This window comes from Erythrolamprus reginae, chromosome 1 (genome assembly GCF_031021105.1).
Source record: "Erythrolamprus reginae isolate rEryReg1 chromosome 1, rEryReg1.hap1, whole genome shotgun sequence".
NCBI classification, from domain to species: domain Eukaryota; kingdom Metazoa; phylum Chordata; class Lepidosauria; order Squamata; family Dipsadidae; genus Erythrolamprus; species Erythrolamprus reginae.
Window position 1 is genome coordinate 195,485,400 of NC_091950.1, and position 17,652 is coordinate 195,503,051.

The 17,652-nt window shown below is 40.7% G+C and overlaps 1 protein-coding gene across 14 annotated transcripts in view; it reads right to left on the reverse strand.

Annotated features, from left to right (window-relative positions):
• Nucleotides 1–17,652, reverse strand: part of ZNF385B (zinc finger protein 385B) — a 263,645-nt gene that overhangs the window by 51,148 nt on the left and 194,845 nt on the right. For all 14 annotated transcript variants that reach the window (XM_070731861.1, XM_070731863.1, XM_070731864.1 and 11 more), the window contains one exon: nt 8,844–8,954. In XM_070731861.1, the coding sequence (XP_070587962.1) occupies nt 8,844–8,954 (111 nt within the window). The remainder of the gene's footprint in view (nt 1–8,843; nt 8,955–17,652) is intronic.

Below are 17,652 nucleotides of genomic sequence, written 5' to 3' on the forward strand. Positions count from 1 at the left end.
TATACAGTGGTACCTCTACTTACGAACGCCTCTACCTACGAACTTTTTGAGATACGAACCGTGCATTCAAGATTTTTTTGCCTCTACTCACAAACCAGTTTCTACTTACAAACCCTCGCTTCTCTCTCGGCTGCAGCTGCTGCTGCGAGCAGTGGCCAAAACAGTGCGCATCGGAGAAGCTCATATCCCTGCCACTTTCCCCTCTAGCCTACCGCTTCCTTTGCCCCATCTCGCTGCCAAAATCACTCCTCCAGACGCTTCCTATGCCACCCAAACCACTCCCCAAATCACCCCTCCAAAAGCTTCCTACACCATCCCATGTCGCCTCCAAAATCACCTCCAAACGCTTCCTGTGCCACCCCAAATCGCTCCCCAAATCACCCTTCCCGACGCTTCCTATGCCACCCCAAATCGCCTACATAATCACCCCTCCAAAAGCTTCCTACGTCACCCCAAATCGCTCCCAAAATCACCTCTCCGGATGCTTCCTATGCCACCCCAAATCACTCCCCAAATCACCCCTCCGAAAGCTTCCTACACCACCCCAAATCGAGGTCCTAACGAAGGCAAATGGATTGAAGAAAGGCAGCAAGGAGAAATGAGGTAAATGCTTACTATGACACCCCAAATCGAGGTCCTAACAAAGGCAAATGGATTGAAGAAAGGCAGCAAGGAGAAATGAGGTAAATGCTTACTATGCCACCCCAAATCGAGGTCCTAACAAAGGCAAATGGATTGAAGAAAGGCAGCAAGGAGAAATGAGGTAAATGCTTACTATGCCACCCCAAATCGAGGTCCTAATGAAGGCAAATGGATTGAAGAAAGGCAGCAATGAAAATCGAGGCATTTTCAAAGGAGAGGTGATTTTGGAAGACTTTGGAAGTGATTTGGGGTGATGTAGGAAACATCTGGAGGGGTGATTTTGGGAACAATTTGGGGTGGCGTAGGAAGCTTTTGGAGGGGTGAGTTGGGGAATGATTTGGGGCGGCGTAGGAAGCATCTGGAGGGGTGATTTTGGAGATGATTTGGGGTTGCATAGGAAGCATCTGGAGGGGTGATTTTGGGAGTGATTTGGGGCAGTGTTAGCCTTTGTTAGGACCTCCATTGCTTTTACATTGATTCCTATGGGAAAAATTGCTTCTACTTACGACATTTTCTACTTACGAACCTGGTCACAGAACAAATTAAGTTCGTAAGTAGAGGTACCACTGTATAATGTTCTGCACTTAGAAAAAAATACATGCACAGATACAGAATAGGCAGTATCTGGCTTAGTGGTATAAGAGGGTTCTAGATGTCTTGGTGAACTACCACTTGTGTGTGCTACAGCTGGCATTTGGTGTGCCCTGAGTTTCATATTGCATCCAACCCTAAAGTTTTTTCACCATGTTTGCTGAAAATGTAAGGCACAATTTCTCATTGTCGATAAAGTATTAAAAATAAGTTAATATTAACATTGAATAACATATGCTTATTTTTATGCCATTTTAATTGAAACTTTGTTGTTGGAAATCATCCCATGAAGTGGTATGGCAGGATATAGTTAGTGAACATTTGAAATTACAAGACTGTTTTTCACACTTTGCACATCTCCATGGTCACATGATCAAATATAGATGTATCTATCTATTTATCTATCTATCTATCTATCTATCTATCTATCTATCTATCTCCTCTCTCTCTCTCTCTCTATCACACACACACATACACTGGTTGCAATATACGGGGGTCATGCAATCACCTTTGTGAACTTCAGGCAAGTCAATGGGAAGCCAGATTGATTCAATAACCATGTTACTAATTTAACAATTACAATGATTCACTTAACAAATGAGGCAAGAAAGGCTATAAAACAGGACAACATTGGAATGGAAATTTTGGGCTCAAATGTGGTTGTAATCCAAGGTCTACCTGTATATACTGTAACAAAATTTGTTATAGCCAAAGGTGGTATTCTGCCAGTTTGCACCAGTTCAAGTGAACCAATAGTAGTGACCCACCCACCCACCCTGGCACTGTGCCATCCCATTTAGGCTCATTTTGTAGCTGAGTGCATGTGTGCAAGCTGCACATGTGAGGAAAGTGCATGCGCAAAGCTGCACACATGCATGGACGCATGAACATTTGCAAACCGATAGGGAATACCACATTTGATTACAGCCTATATCAGTGATGGCGAACCTTTTTTTCCTCGGGTTTCGAAAGAGCATGTGTGCACACTATTGTGCATGCACGAGTGCCCACACCCATAAGTCAATGGCTGGGGAGCAGCATTCCCTGTAAGCTGCGCGCGTGTGCAGGTGCGCGCCCCAAAATACCCCCCGCGCACCCTTTTCCATGGGCGTGCAATCCCCATCCCCCCGCCAGCTGGGGGGCGGGGGCATGGAGGCGCCAGCATTAGAAGGGAAGGGAGCCGCGGCCGCCCCTGCCTCCCCATGGTGTCTCCGGCCCCCTCGCACCCCTGGCCTCTCGACGCTGCCCCCCGCCCGCCCGATCCGCACCATCTCCTCCTCCGCTGCCTCCTGCCTTGGGGCGCGACTTCTCTCGCGACGGTGGCTGCAGCTTCTTCTTCTCCACTTCTGCGCTACCAGCCAGGGGGCTATGAGAGAGGGCTTTCTCCACGCGCTTGGGGAATGTCTGCCCCGCCCCTCTCGCAGCCCCTTCACTGCTGGGAGCACTTTCGTCCCGAACCTTTCAGCAAGGGGGCTGCAGTAGAGGCAGGGCAGGCGTTCCCGAAGCGCTCGGAGAAAGCGCTCTCGCAGCCCCCTCGCTGACAGAGAGGGAGAGAGAGGGAGAGACAAAGTAACTGAGAAAGAGAGAGAGAGAGAAAGGGGGGGAGAGAGATAGCAAGAGAGAGAAGAGAAAGAAAGAGATAGAAAGAAAGAGTGAGAGAGAGAAAAAAGCAATAGAAAGAGAGAAAGAAAACAAGAGAGAGAGCAAGAGGGGGAGGGAGAGAGATAGAAAGAGAGGGAGAGAAAAAGTGAGAAAAAGAGAGAGAGAAAGAGGGGGAGAGAGAAAGAAAGAGAAATGACTATGGATTTAAAGCATATGGTAAAAAGCACCCAAATAATAACAGAGAAACCCCCCCCCCAGCCGTTTGTGTGTTGTTGTTGTTTTGTGTGTGTGTGTGTGTGTGAACTCTTGAACCATTCCCAATAGCTCACCTGTTATTGGAAATGGTTCAAGAGTTCACACACACACACAAGGGGGGAGGAGACAGGGATGGAAAAAGAGAAGATAGTAATAATAGTAACAGATTTTGGTTTTGTTTTATTATTAATTTCTTTTAATAAAAAAGAAGGGAATTTTTTCTTATTTATTTGTTTGTTTGTTTGTTTGTTTATACTTCTATGCCGCCCAGTCCAAAGGGACTGCCGCTCAGACACTATACTTTTCCGCCCACACAAAAAAAAAATTAGAGGGAACATTGCTGGGGAGGGCAAAAACAGTTTTCCACACCCCAGGATGCCTGCTGAAGGCCGGAAAGGGCCTGTTTCCCAACTTCTGGTGGGCCCAGTAGGCTCGTGTTTCACCCTCCCCAGGCTCCAAAGGCTTCCCTGGAACCAGGGGATGGTAAAAATGCCCCCCCAGAGGCTCTCTGGAAGCCAAAACATCCTCCCAGAGCCTCTGTGCAAGCCAAAAATCAGCTGGCTGGCACGCACATGCACATTGGAGCTGAGCTAGGGCAATGGCCTGTGTGCCAGCAGATATGGCTCCGTGTGTGCCACCTGTGGTACCCGTGCCATAGGTTCGCCATCACTGGCCTATAATATCAAATATGGTTTGAGCTATACTATTAGGACAGTGATGGCTAACCTTTTTTTCCTTGGGTGCCAAAAGAGCGTGCATGCGCGTTATTGCACCTGCACGAGTTCCCACACCCATAATTCAATTCCTGGAGAAGGCGAAAACAGCTTCCCCTGCCTCCCAGATGCCCTCTGGAGGCCAGAAATGGCGTGTTTCCCAACTACTGGTGGGCCCAGTAGGCTTGTGTTTCATCCTCCCCAGGCTCCAAAGGCTTCCCTGGAGCCGGAGGAGGTAAAAACGCCTTCTCCCAGCCCCCTGGAGGTTCTCTGGAAGCCAAAAACACTCCCGCAGAGCCTCTGTGTGAGCCAAAAATCAGCTGGCCGGCACACATATGCACATTGATGCTGAGCTAGGGCAAAATGTTGCGTGGTAGCAGATATGGGTCCGTGTGCCACCTGTGGCACCCGTGCCATAGGTTCGCCACCACTGTATCAGGACAACAAAAAATAAGTACTGCATGTGCGAAAATCTGAAACTCTGTTCCCAAATCCAGGACAAAATATGAAATCTATATGTTACTATATGTAATTAGACAGCACTGCATTTAGCATAGCTTGTCAGTCATTTTAAAAATTTTGGAATAGTGTTGCTTTGTGGAAGCACTGTGGCTTCCAGCCAAGTTGTTCACAAAAATGAATCAAAACAACAAACACCCTGAGTTTCTTTGTTTGGTGTTCTTGGGAAACTTAATATAAAACACTTGTAGACAGTAATATCTTGAACTATTTCTGATTTGGAAGATGCTGTCAACCCACCCTTAGAATACTACTGTGCTGTTCTATGCAGGGGAATAGAAGGATCAGGTATTCTTCACATCTTTGTCCCTAGTCAAACATACCTGGAAGAGATATGTATCTGAAATCATTTGCTGAACAGAATTGTAAGCCTTTCTTTAAAAGGAAAGAAAGAAAAAAGTAGAGACGACATGGCCACCTCATACAATTTTAAATGTCTCTCACACTTGTTTTTGATCAATTATTTTTTCCATTATTTACTTGCTTAGTAAAACAGATATTCTCATTTTTAGGGGGGCTTTTGCCCTTGATCCCCTAAAAGATCTAAGAGTTGGTTGCTCAGGTTATTAAATTCATGGCTGTGACTGTATAACTACATTCTAGTTCTTTATGTCACTTTTCACATCTGTATTAATGTAGTAAATAGTATTAATAGCAATCTTAGTAAGAAGCCTAGTGCTGTTTTAAATGTAGGACACCAGGTAATTAATTGACTGGAGGTTAACTGTTGGAAAAACCCCCTTTTTTAAACTTTTAAACTACTTTAATTAAAATACATTAGAATTTCCTTTGAGCTCTATTGTAGAAGTTATATTTAGATGTTCATCTAAGTTATTCCTTCCAATTTGATATAAGCCACACATGTTCAAATTACAACTCTTATTTTGGCTAAGGCAAATATTTGCATTAGAGATGGGCAAACTTTTTTGGACTAAAGTCCGATTCAGCTTCATTATAGCATGCCGAGGGCTGCATTCTCATAGTGAGCAGGGTGAAACCTACATCAATATTTAATAAATTAAATGCATGAATAAATACACTAAATGAGATCAGCCAGGCACATTTCTAGAAAGTCCAGAAAAAGATCACAAACATCTTAGATTCATCCAAAATATATATTTTCTATCTTCACATTCTTGAAAAAAATGAATATAAGTTTTGCTACTGCTGCAACTGCATTTCTCTCTCTCTCTCTCTCTCTCACACACACACAAACACACCTCTGCATTTCAGAAAAACAAAGGAAGAGCTTTATGTTTACCTAGATGTCATAATTTCTGACTGACTAATCTCTAAATTAAGAGGAATTGTGGATATGCTACCAACACAAAAATATGCATAAATTCATGTTATGTCAAATCATATTGTTGTAGTCTGCTCACACCCTGAGCAATTAGTCATGGACCCAGAGGATGCAGAGACAGTGGAGGCGTGGTACAACCATCCTGTGTTCCTCGACCCAAGACTGACAGTGGACAGGGTGTCAGAGACTGAAGAACAATCAGGGCCTTCTGAAACCTCCTGACATGAGTGACTCAGGAGAAGAGGTGGAGCCTCTTATTGATGCTAGGATTCACAGGGCCTCTAGGAGGCATGAGTAGTTACTCAGAAGGAGGTTTACTCATGAGTAGCAGAAAACAACATGGTTCATTCTAGCATCTAATTTCCAGTTCTTGTTTCTTCGGCTTGTGATTTAAAGAGACACATTCTTGGCTTTCTGAGGAACTCTGAGCTTCCAGCTAACTTCTGAATGTCTCAATTTCTGAATATTATTCCAGTTGGGTAATTATTATCATGCTTATCTCTTTCTGGGACTCTAGCCAGCTAGAGCCAGCTGATAAGACTTTGAAAGCTGTATGGCGATTTCTGGGGGGCTCGATGCTGGAACAAAACACATATTTTATAATATTAAAGTCATTCTAGCACCATGTGAACCCATCCATGTTTAAAGCTGGCATCCCATATAAAAAATACAGGGAAAATTATTTTCCAAATGTTTGTAGCCAACCTCACCCTCCTGCCGGCCATATCCGCAATAAGAAAGAATCATAAAGCCCATAATAATTAATATGAGCAGAACTGTTTTCAGAAATGTTGCCCAAAGGGTTAAGTGGAGGTGCAGATGGAGAAGAAACCTAAGGCAGCTAAATATTACAGGACAGCAGGAAATAGAAGATGAGTGAAATAGATTTGGGATAGACAATATCAATGTAAATCATTCTAAAGTTTACTGTAAAAAATATTATTTCTTTAATAGAGTTGTCAAAGTCTGGAATGCTCTGCCTGATCCAGTTGTCTCGGCTACAAATTTTTAGAGTTTCAGTCACAAATTGATTTACATGGACCTGCATACTTAAGTGGTGAGTAGAGGGTGTGTGCATAAGTGCACTTTTATTCTTGTTCGCATTTTTGTTTGACAAATTCTAATAACTAAAATAAATAAATGAAATAAATGTTGATGAATCACATCTCATTTTCCCTGGGCAGAATGGCCATATAGGACCCTGAAGATCAACAATTTGTAATGCTACAGATTTCCCAACTGAAATGGAATTACAGGTAGGTGGTAATTATGTTGACTTCAAATAATATCATATTCAATTTAGTGTGACTTGTAAATAGACACCAAGTTATGTTTAATGCAACCGAAAATTCAGTTGTCTACGTATGACATGCAGAATTGAGGCAAGTGCATGCATAGTTTTAGATACTACTCATCTTTATATGTATACAATGGAGAAAAAGAAAGATTCTGTTAGAGTACAAGTTTAGAATGAAGAAATCTATTTCTTTACAGCAACAATTTGACATAATTAAAACAACATGAACATGATCCAGGAAAAACTATAATAAGACAAGATGTTAAAATATCGAAGTAAATGGTAGAATTTTTTTTGCTTTATATATTTATACTGTTTATTTAATTTAGAAATGTAAATTAGAAGTACATAATTTTTATTCATTATTGTAGCATTCCATTAGTATACGTATAAAATATTATGTGTACAATTTTTTACTGCTATTATTGAACTGGAAACAATTGCCATATTTTCTATAGAAATATCACTTCAAGTAGTACAGATTTGAATAATGTGACCTTTTCATAGGGTTCATTAATCCACTAGTTATTTTCAAGATTTACTTTTGGATATTTAGTGTTATTGTTAAAAATAAAAGCCAAATATAAGCCAAATATAAAGATAGAAATATTTTTAAAATATTTTTTATTTATTCTTATTTATTTGGTTAGCATGTATTAAATGAAATAATGTTTTGATTATTTCCCCTTGCCTATTTACACAGGAGCAAACCTGAAATCAAAAGGACTTGCTGTAGAATAAACATATTTTGGATTGTACTGCTAGCAAAACTATCTACTATATTTAATTAAAAATCATTCCATTCTGATTCTCTGACCATTTGTCTTATAAACTCATTCTCATTACAGCATTTCTGCTTGCAATTTAAAACTGATTGAAGTAGGAGAGAAAATGTATGCATTGTTAGTAAATTTTGCTTACTACACATGAAAGATTCATCTGTTCATGTTAATGCAGTCTGATAAAGCTAGCATCTGGCAGATCCTGTAAGGACTACTCAATTTTTTTTTTAATCTACTGGTATATGGATCAGTTTGGTATAATGGTTGAAATACCAGGATAGACACCAGAATAATGGGAGTTTGGATCCTGACTGAGGCACAAAGCTAGTTGGGTGACCTCTGAAAACTTTGCCAAAAAAATTGCAGGGACTTATCTAGGCCAGTCACTAGGAGTCAACAGAATAACAGAATTGGAAGGGACTCTAGAAGTCTTGTGGTCCAAACCCCTTCTCAGACAGGAAACTCTATTACATTTCAGAGAAATTGCTGTCCAATCTCTTCTTTAAAAAGTCCAGTGCTGAACCATCCACAACTTCTGTAGGCAAGTCGTTTCATTGATCAATTGCTCTGTCAGGAAATTTCTCCTGACACTTCCTCCAACTCTGTTATTCTAGGTTGTTTCTCTCCTTGATTAGTTTCCACGCGCTGCATCGTGTCCTGCCTTCAGGTGCTTTGGATAATAGGTCCACTCCCTCTTCTTTGTGACAATCCTTTAGTTATTGGAACACTGTATCATGTCACCCCAGCCCTTCTTTTCATTAAACTAGATATACACAATTCCAGCAACTGTTGTTTATATGTTTTAGCTATGGCTACCTTTTCTTCCTTCCTTCCCTACTTCCTTCCTTCCTTCCCTTCTTCCTTCCTTCCCTCCCTACTTCCTTCCTTCCTTCCCTCCCTATTTCCTTCCTTCCATCCTTCCCTACTTCCTTCCTTCCTTCCCTACTTCCTTCCTTCCCTACTTCCTTCCTTCCTTACTTCCTCCCTTCCCTCCCTACTTCCTTCCTCCTTCCCTCCCTACTTCCTTCCTTCCTCCCTTCCTTCCTTCCTCCCTTCCTTCCTTCCTCCCTTCCTTCCTCCCAATGCGCACACGCACACATACACAGAGCATACACTGAGCAGTAATAAAAAATACTCACATCAGAATTAAAGCGAAGTTGACACACATTGCAGGAGATTATTTGTTTCTTCTTTAGAGGGAGAGACACGCCAAATGTGTGGTTTATGACAGCTTTTTGCACTGGGTCCATCTAGGAAACGAATAATAGAATATTGATATTACAAAAACTCTTTTGTTTCTGAGAAATTTATGGTTTTTTAAAAAAAGCTCTAAATCGGACAAGTAATGACTGCAGTGAACTTACTTATTTAATTTTCTATTTGACTTTTCTTGCTATGGCAAGTTCAAAGCAGCTTATTAATTCTTTCTGCTGCTTTACCATTTGTGCGAAAGAAAATTGGTTCTCATAAGGAATATTTGTCATATGGCATTACTATAATCCCTTCCTGATCTGCTGGAGTTGATGGCAGCTAGTAAATTGAAAGCTGGTGGCAGCAGAAAATCTTCTCCTTTTGGCATTGGGTGACATCAGTCTCCTTACCTCCAGGCCTTACTTTGGAAAAACTCAGGAATTCATGGCTGTCATGACAACCATGGGCTTGTCTGAAGTCATCTTGAGGCCAATTCATAATTTATAATAATTAGGTTATAATTTAGATCTTGTGTTTGCTTTAGAGAAGATCTTACTCTTCATTATCTGGAAATGAAGAGGCGTTTCATTATTCTGTTGTCATGACTGGATCATGCCTTGATCCAGTTACAATTAAGAACAACACATGATAATCATGGGGCAGCAGGCTTTATTTGGATGGCCCATCCCCAATGCCTAAGGGATCCTGCTTGAGAGTTCCCCAACTCACTGGCAAACAGTCCAAGTTTAGTGCCTGATAGCAGTGTTCCCTCTAATTTTTTTTTTTTGGGGGGGGGGCGGAAAAGTATAGTGTGTGAGCGGCAGTCCCTTCGGGACTGGGCGGCACAGAAATAATAAATAAATAAATAAATACACAAATACAAAAATACACAAATAAATAAATAAATAAATAGACAAACAAACAAACAAACAAACAAATAAAAAACCCACACTGTTTTGCCTCAGAGAATTTCAAAATAAAATACTGTACTGTGTGTCTATAACAGTGAGCTCATAATAGGGCAACTCTATCAATATCAAAATGCCACTTAAATAGTTGAGCTAGTTTCAAACTAGATTTTGATTTTCTTTCTCTCTTCCTTACTCCCATTCTTTTTCTTTCTCTTTTCCTTCCTCTCTTTTTTCTATTTGTTTCTCTCTCTTCCTCTCTTCCTTTATCTCTCCTTCCCTCTCACTCTTTCCCTCTCGGCTTCTGGGCAGGTTTTGAAAACTCTGAGTTGATGATGATTTTTAAGTGAGCGATTGTTCACTGCTCAGCTTAGAGGGAACTATGCCTGATAGATCACTGACATTTGGACCTGAATTGGATACTGCAACCTCTTGCCCACAGACTGACTCTGTTGTCTGTAATTTTTTCTGCATTGTGAGTTTTGAAAAAGTAGAATGAATTAGACTATCCTCTAGCACATGTAGGTTGGACCCTAGTTTAATCTTACGGTCTTGAATAAATATTTGCTGGTCTCCAGCCTTTTGGGATGAAGATTGTTGAAATGGTGATGACATGTTACTCTAGAACAGTGGTTCTCAACCTTTCTAATGCCGCAACCCCTTAATACAGTTCCTCAAGTTGTGGTGACCCCCAACTATAAGTCTTGTGTCAATTCTCCCAACAGAGCTTTAAGCTGATTGGCAGGAAGGTCAGAGGGACACCCCCACTGTAAATGCCTGATTGGTCGGATTGTAAAAATATGTTCCAAGCGCCAGAATAGAAGCTTTAGTTCCTAACACCATGGGAAAATTGTTTTTCCCATGGTCTTAGGTGACCCCTTTGAAATGTTCATTCAACCCCCAAAGGTGTCCCAACCCCCATGTTGAGAACCACTGCCCTAGAGGAAATGGATTTTCTGGAGACTAAATTCAGGCCTGGGTCAGGGACTGCGGTGCTACTGGTCACTTCCCTGGATGAGTTCTATTGAGACCTAGATGGGGTAATGCCCGTCAATCCTCCTTGGGTAAGAAAAGAAATACTAGAACTCTGATTAAATGTTATAAGCTATAATGATATAGTCTTGAAAGCCTAACAGCTTTTCCTTCCCATACCCCTCTTCTACCCATATAGATTCAATGTGGGACAATCTTGGATTTCTTTTTCACTTCCCTGTTTTCTGGGCTATTTATGTTTTACTAATGGTTGCCACAGATTTTCTTCAAGTCCTTTTTATATTGTCCTTTTATGTTATTCAGCAATGAGCATTGAGGGAAGTTTTATAGTGGTTCTATTCATTTCTCTGTGGACAGGTTCAGCATGCTGTAGAGAGGGAAGAGAAATCAGCCTGGAGTTTCATAGGATGTGGTCCTCTCCCCATTTTTAAACATTCATATGAAATCACTGGGGGAGAACATTTGTAGTATGTTAACGATCTCCATTATTACCCTAGTTTGTGAGGGAGATGCTATTGATATTCTATTCTACTACCTGGAAGCTGGACAAAACTGCAGCAGAGAAAGAAACTTAATACAAATGAGAATAAATAAGTATCATTAGAGAGAATTTGAGGGGATAAGTAAAATCCCTTCAAATTCTCTATAATGATGCAAGAGAATTAGCAGCATTTTGGTAGTCATAGTAAAATTGGATGGTTGATGTTTCATATGCGCTGAATGAGGATGAGCTATGCAAAATTAAGAGCAAGTCTCTCTCTCTATGTGATTTATATACCACCATATTCACATACTAGACTCCCTACTGCTAAGATTATTAGAACATAAAAATATCCCAATTAATAGAAAATTTTAATTACAATGGTTATTTAATGTAACATGTCAATTCAAGGTGACTGTCACTTTTAGCCAAATCACTATGGAACAAGTCCCTGTTGCATCCCCTACCTTTTGGAGATACTCATGGTTTCCCCTGTCTTAAGGTTCCAGACAGGGGTAGGTTCTAACTTATCTCACTGCTGTTTTGCTTTCTCCAACACCATTATATAAATAATGAAAGAAAGAAAGAGAGAGAGAGAGAAAGAAAGAAAGAAAGAAAAAAGAAAGAAAGAAAGCTGAAAAGAGATGGTGACACATGTGCAGTGCTGGTAACTCAGCTTCTGCACATGCGCAGAAGAAAAAAATCCTAGGAAAATCCCCCCCCCCCTGTTCTGCCTGACTGGCTCAGCAATGCGTAATAGTCCAGTGAAAAGAAATCAAACACACACGTGCTCTGCTAATCAGCAAACTTGTATTAGATAAACAAAAATAGCTTACTCAAAAAACAGTTCTTAATGTCCGAAAACAATGCAAGGCTTACTTCAGCCGCATACAAAAACACAGAAAAAAACAAACAAAGACAACCTAGAATGAGCAAAGACGTTTCAGGAGTCCTTTTGAATCTTTGAAGCACACAGCAAGTCCCAGAGTTTTCACCTCCCACTTGTCTGCAAAGCTGGGTTGAAAACTCCAATGGCACAGAAACTTCGAAGCAGGAACCACAAAACAACACAGATAAGCAGCCACAGTTTGCCTTGGCCCTTGTTCCCTTTTTATCCCTTTAGCCCTCATTAAGGGAACCACACCCAACCCAGGTGCTCCTATAATGATTTGTAATACTCCTTAAAGCGATCCCTTCTCTGCATAGCTCTTCGGCTACGTAAATCAATGTATTGATCTGCAGACGAACTGAGTGAGGACAGACTGTCCGAGGGACTGCAGGCCAAATCCCTTGGGCTGTCTGCTGAATCCTCCTGGCTGTCTGCCACATCTTCCTGGCTGTCTGCTACATCTTCCTTGCTGTCAGCCAGGCTTTCACATTCACTTTGTGCTGCATCTCTCCCATCTGTGGGAGCAACGGCTGGCCCAGGCCCAAACACAACACCCCCCATTTTTTAAAAAATTAAACAAAAAAGTTGGCAGTGCCCACAGACCAACCGAACTGGTTCTGTGATGTCATCATGACATCACCAGCGGTTTGAGTGTACCAGTCCAAACTGGGAAGAACCTACCTAGTTTTTGTTTTTGGTCTAGATTAAGGTATCTGTGGAGCCCCCACTGAATCTTTTCTCTGAATGTTGGAATTGCTGTTTTGTCTCAGGCAGTCTTGTTCTCCGTGTAGCATATATTGTAGGCTATCCAGAGTTCTTTTGGGGTTAAGTGACCTTAACAAATCTAATATACAATTAGGTTTTAGGATCCTAATATTATCCTACAATGTAGATTCCTAAAACTTTTGCCATCATATCTCTCTTTAATGTATTTTTAATGTATATACTTCTCTAAAATTTCAAACAACAAAATAAACTCAAATGAACAATAAAAAACGTACAAAAATAAAGTAATAAAGACATAAAAAAGTAAAGGTTCTTCATATCTCCCTTGGACTCTCTGCTTCTCTCCAAACCCTGCCCTAGAACCCCAATAATCATACATTTGCTCTGCACCATTTAAAGGTATAAAATTCTTTTTTCGTATATATACTGTGTTTCCCCGAAAGTAAGACAGTGTCTTACTTTCTTTTTATCCCCAAAAGCCCCACTATCGGGGTATGTCTTATATTGTTAAAGGGGCCCTGACAGCTAAAAAAACCTGTGTAAAATGTGTTTTTTTAGTGTATATGCATTTTACCTTCTGTGATGGGCGGGGGGGAGGTTTCTTTGGAGTAGGGACGTGCCCGAGTAAATTTGCAGAGGCGGCAGTGACAAGTGCAGGGGACTGCGCGGCGACGTATGGAGAGGGGGACGGTGCGGACGTGGGCAGGAGGCGGCACGCAGCTAGGTGAGAGGGAGGCGGCAATACCCCCCGTGTTTCCCCGAAAGTAAGACATATGTCTTACTTTCGGGGTACGGCTTATATTAGCCGACCCCCCTGAAACCCCCGATACGTCTTACAATCGGGGGTGTCTTACTATCGGGGAAACAGGGTATGTTTTTATTAAAGCTTCAACAAGAAAGATAAAATCTAATACAAACGAATATAAAACAAAAAAGACAACGAGAAAAGAAGTACGAGAAAAGACAAAATTTCAAGAAAAACAGAAAAGAAAGAAAAATATATAAAGAGGAATTTCCCATATTCTTTCCAGCAATTTTAAGTAAAAATGTATTTCAACTTCTCTCTATAGAATGACATATTCTTCTTTCTATAATAATAATAATAATAATAATAATAATAATAATAATAATAATAATAATAATTTATTGGATTTGTATGCCGCCCCTCTCCGCGGCATGCAAATCCAATAAATTACCCAAACCATAAATCAGAAGTTCATTTTTTAAAATTTTTATATAAAAAGTCCAAAAGAGACTTTCAATCATCAATAAATATAGATGATAGATAGATAGATAAATAAATAAATAAACAAACAAATAAATAAATAAAGTCTTTTTTAACCAAAGAAATCAAGTTGCCCATTTCAGCAAAATCTGTCCACGCGTAGAAAACCATCCCTTGATGCTGGGTAGTGTCAAATCTCCTCATGTCTGTGCATATAGTAATCTTGTTTTAGTAAGCAAATGGAAATATTTTTCCATGGTTTTTTTCTAATTATTTATCCACTAGTCCTAAAAGGAACAATTCTGGTTTCAATTGAATATGGATTTTTTAAAATCCTGTATATCAAAGTATTTTTATTTTAATCTCAATTTTTAAGCCTTTTTAAAAACACATTATAATATGTAACCTTCTTTCACCTATCATATTGTCTTCAGTTGGATCCTGATTAGGCATAACCAAAACCTCATTCACAAAATGCTATGCTGGAAGAATGTAATATTCCTTATTTGGGTGACCTGCAAAAAACTGTTCTAGCAGTTTGAGGTTGGGGGCTGCAGAGGCAGGGAGAGGAATCATTTTCTCTTTTTCTCCAGTGTGATCTTCCTCTAGTTCTCTTTCGTGAATGGAAGATGCCTAAAATTGGTTCTATTGTTTTCCCTGAACAAATAATATTTCAAATATTTTAATCTTCTTGGAGAGAAATATTTTCTTTGTTAATTCCACAGGAAACAAATAAGTTTCATAATTTTCTAATGTAAAAGAAATTGCGGGAACCATCCCTGAGATGTGTTTTTTTTTAATGGGCTTTAGACCTTTTTTTATTAGCAAGATGGGGGGAAATGGACACATATTCTGCAATGTCTTTAATTTTAGAATCAACAAACAGAGGACATGCAACAATAGAAGTGGTGTTCAATGATACTCTGTGTGAGTCTTTGAATCTCAAATAAGACTAAAGTAAAGCCAAGTAGAAAATGGAACTGTCCTACATCTGTGCTGAGACAAATGTAATGGAAGTATGAACCAATCCTGTAAGAGATGCATCAAAAGATGGGCAGGGATACAACTGAAGTAGTTGAAGAACTTTAGTTCCACTGGGTTCTGATTCTTTTGGGAAGGATAGTCTGTGTACAAATGACTGAGATGTATGGAATTACAGCAGCAGCACTGTCATTGCACCTATGAATCAGATAACCTGCAAAGGAAGAAAGGAACACTGCTAATGATTCAGTCAGAAGCCATGATGCTATAAGAGTAGAAGAATTATGTTGCTAGACAGTTTGGCACCAGAATCTTCCAAGCTTGAAGCCAGTTATCTGGATATGAAGAAAACCGATACTGGAACTGGAAAAATCCAGTAACAAATGCTTTTTTTATTTAAAATGTCAGGGCTATGGAGAGACCACATGGCAAAACATTAAACTGGTAAACAGAACCAGCTACTGTAAAGTGAAGGAAGTAGCAACAGTAAAGGACCATAGATATGTGAAAGTATTCAGCTTGCAACTATATATGCAGATCAGATTCTATTTACCCAAAGAACAACAATCAGTAATCATTTTGAAACAAGAACATCTAAAAATGGTTTAAAACAGTGGTCCCCAACGTTTTTTCCACCAGGGACCAGTTTCAGCAAGACAATTTTTCTATGGCCCAGTGGGGGTGGAAAGGGGCATGGTTGGGGGCAGGATTAAGCATGGGAGTGCTGGTCCTCCCCGCCCCTCTTTCCCGCCATCGTCCTGTGGCCGGCAGAACCTGCCTCCCAAGCCCTGTTGCCCAGCGGGAGCTAAGCGCTGGAGAGAGGGGGTCAGGCTGGCCCTCCTGCCTCCCCCCAGCCAAAAACGCAAAAGCGCCCCGCGGCAGAAGCCAAAAGAGGCTTGAGCCTCTCGGTCCTTCCCGCCCCTCTGTCCCATCCATCGTCCTGTGGCCGGCAGAACCTGCCTCCCGAGGCCTCTTGCCCGGCGGAAGGCGAAGCGCTGGAGGGAGGGGGTGGCGGCATGAGGGCCGGCAGCTGCTGACTCCACGGACCGGTGCAACACGCCCCGCGGCCCGGTACCGGTCCGCGGCCCGGTGGTTGGGGACCCCTGGTTTAAAAGGATTAAATAATAACATACTGTAGATCTGAGCTTGGCATTATTTGCAGGAACACTTAGACCTCAACTTGGAGAACGAGAGAAATAATCTGTAATAACTTTAGTGATAGCTTGAAAGCAACAGGGATGTTTGGTGTGAGCTTATCTTGCAAAAAACAGAACCCAAAGTTAATTAATGGAACCATATGAACCTTGAAAATGAACCAAGTATTTGATGAATGGTTGATTGGGGAAATATCAAGTTCAAACATAACATTTGGAGTTTGAGGCGGATGAGGTCAAGAGAGTATTCACTCCAGAAATAAAAGGTTTCAGAAGTAGAGTGGGATGCTTGCTCTCCACTCTGGATCACCCATTGAGTGATAAAGTTGAAGATGATATGAAACTGAAAAGGCATCCAAATCATTAGTTAAACTAAGACAAAAGAGCATGGCTTTTGATAGGAGAGACCCCTTTCGAGGCAGATTCCTATGTGTGAACAAGGAAGGAGTGGATAACATAAAGTACACCAATAACCCGGCCATTGATAATCAGAGAAAGCAGCATTTGAGAAGGCCGTGGTAGAGCAGAATTAAGGACTTTGGAGATGGTATTCAGAAGGCAACAGGTCATTTATTCCTCTTTTTCTTGTTTCTCTGCTTGGAATTGGCTGTAATATTTCTCTTAGAATGCTTGCCACCCTCAATGGCTAAAGCTAATAATGGCACAAAAATCCCATGAGCAATGGATAATTTGACTGACACAAGGCAGTCAGCAAATGTTATTTGGCGACATGGTAAGAGAGTTGGAGAAAATGAGCCCACTGTCTCTAAGTTTGCTCCCAGAATGTAGCTCACAAATAAGAATGATTGGGATTGTTGTTTAGAAATGACTCGCAGTATTTACAAATGTCTGCAATGGAGTACATATGTACATATTCCAACAGATGGAAAAATTTGCTTCCATAATCTAATAAGAGAAATAATGCTGGTGCTTGTGAAACAGAGGCCTTGGAGCCTTATTGTCAAAGGTCAGATCGCTGTAACGGGAGAACAAAGCAACCTAACAAACTAATCTAAAGAGTTTTGAAAAGTCAGAGATATTAAAAAAAGAAAACTAAGGGAAAACTAGAAAATAACAACATAGCAGAATGAAGTTCATCTCAAGATTAACACTGTGGTGGTTGGAGTGGCTTCAAGCAGAACTGCATCTAGTCACGAAGTATATGAGAAGGACAAGGTTTCCACCAAAAATCTGTGAACATTTTGGAGCTTCCCAAAAGGGTTCTGGCAGCAATTCATTTGTTTCAGTAACAGAGACCACAATGAAGAAATTGTTGTAGGAGTCTTGTTAGTTAAAGAGCACGATTACAACGCGTAAAAGAAATATTTGCTATTTAGAAGGCAGACAATCTGGTTTTTCAGCTTTCAGACACAAAGGTATGATAGTGCTTTTCCCAAGAT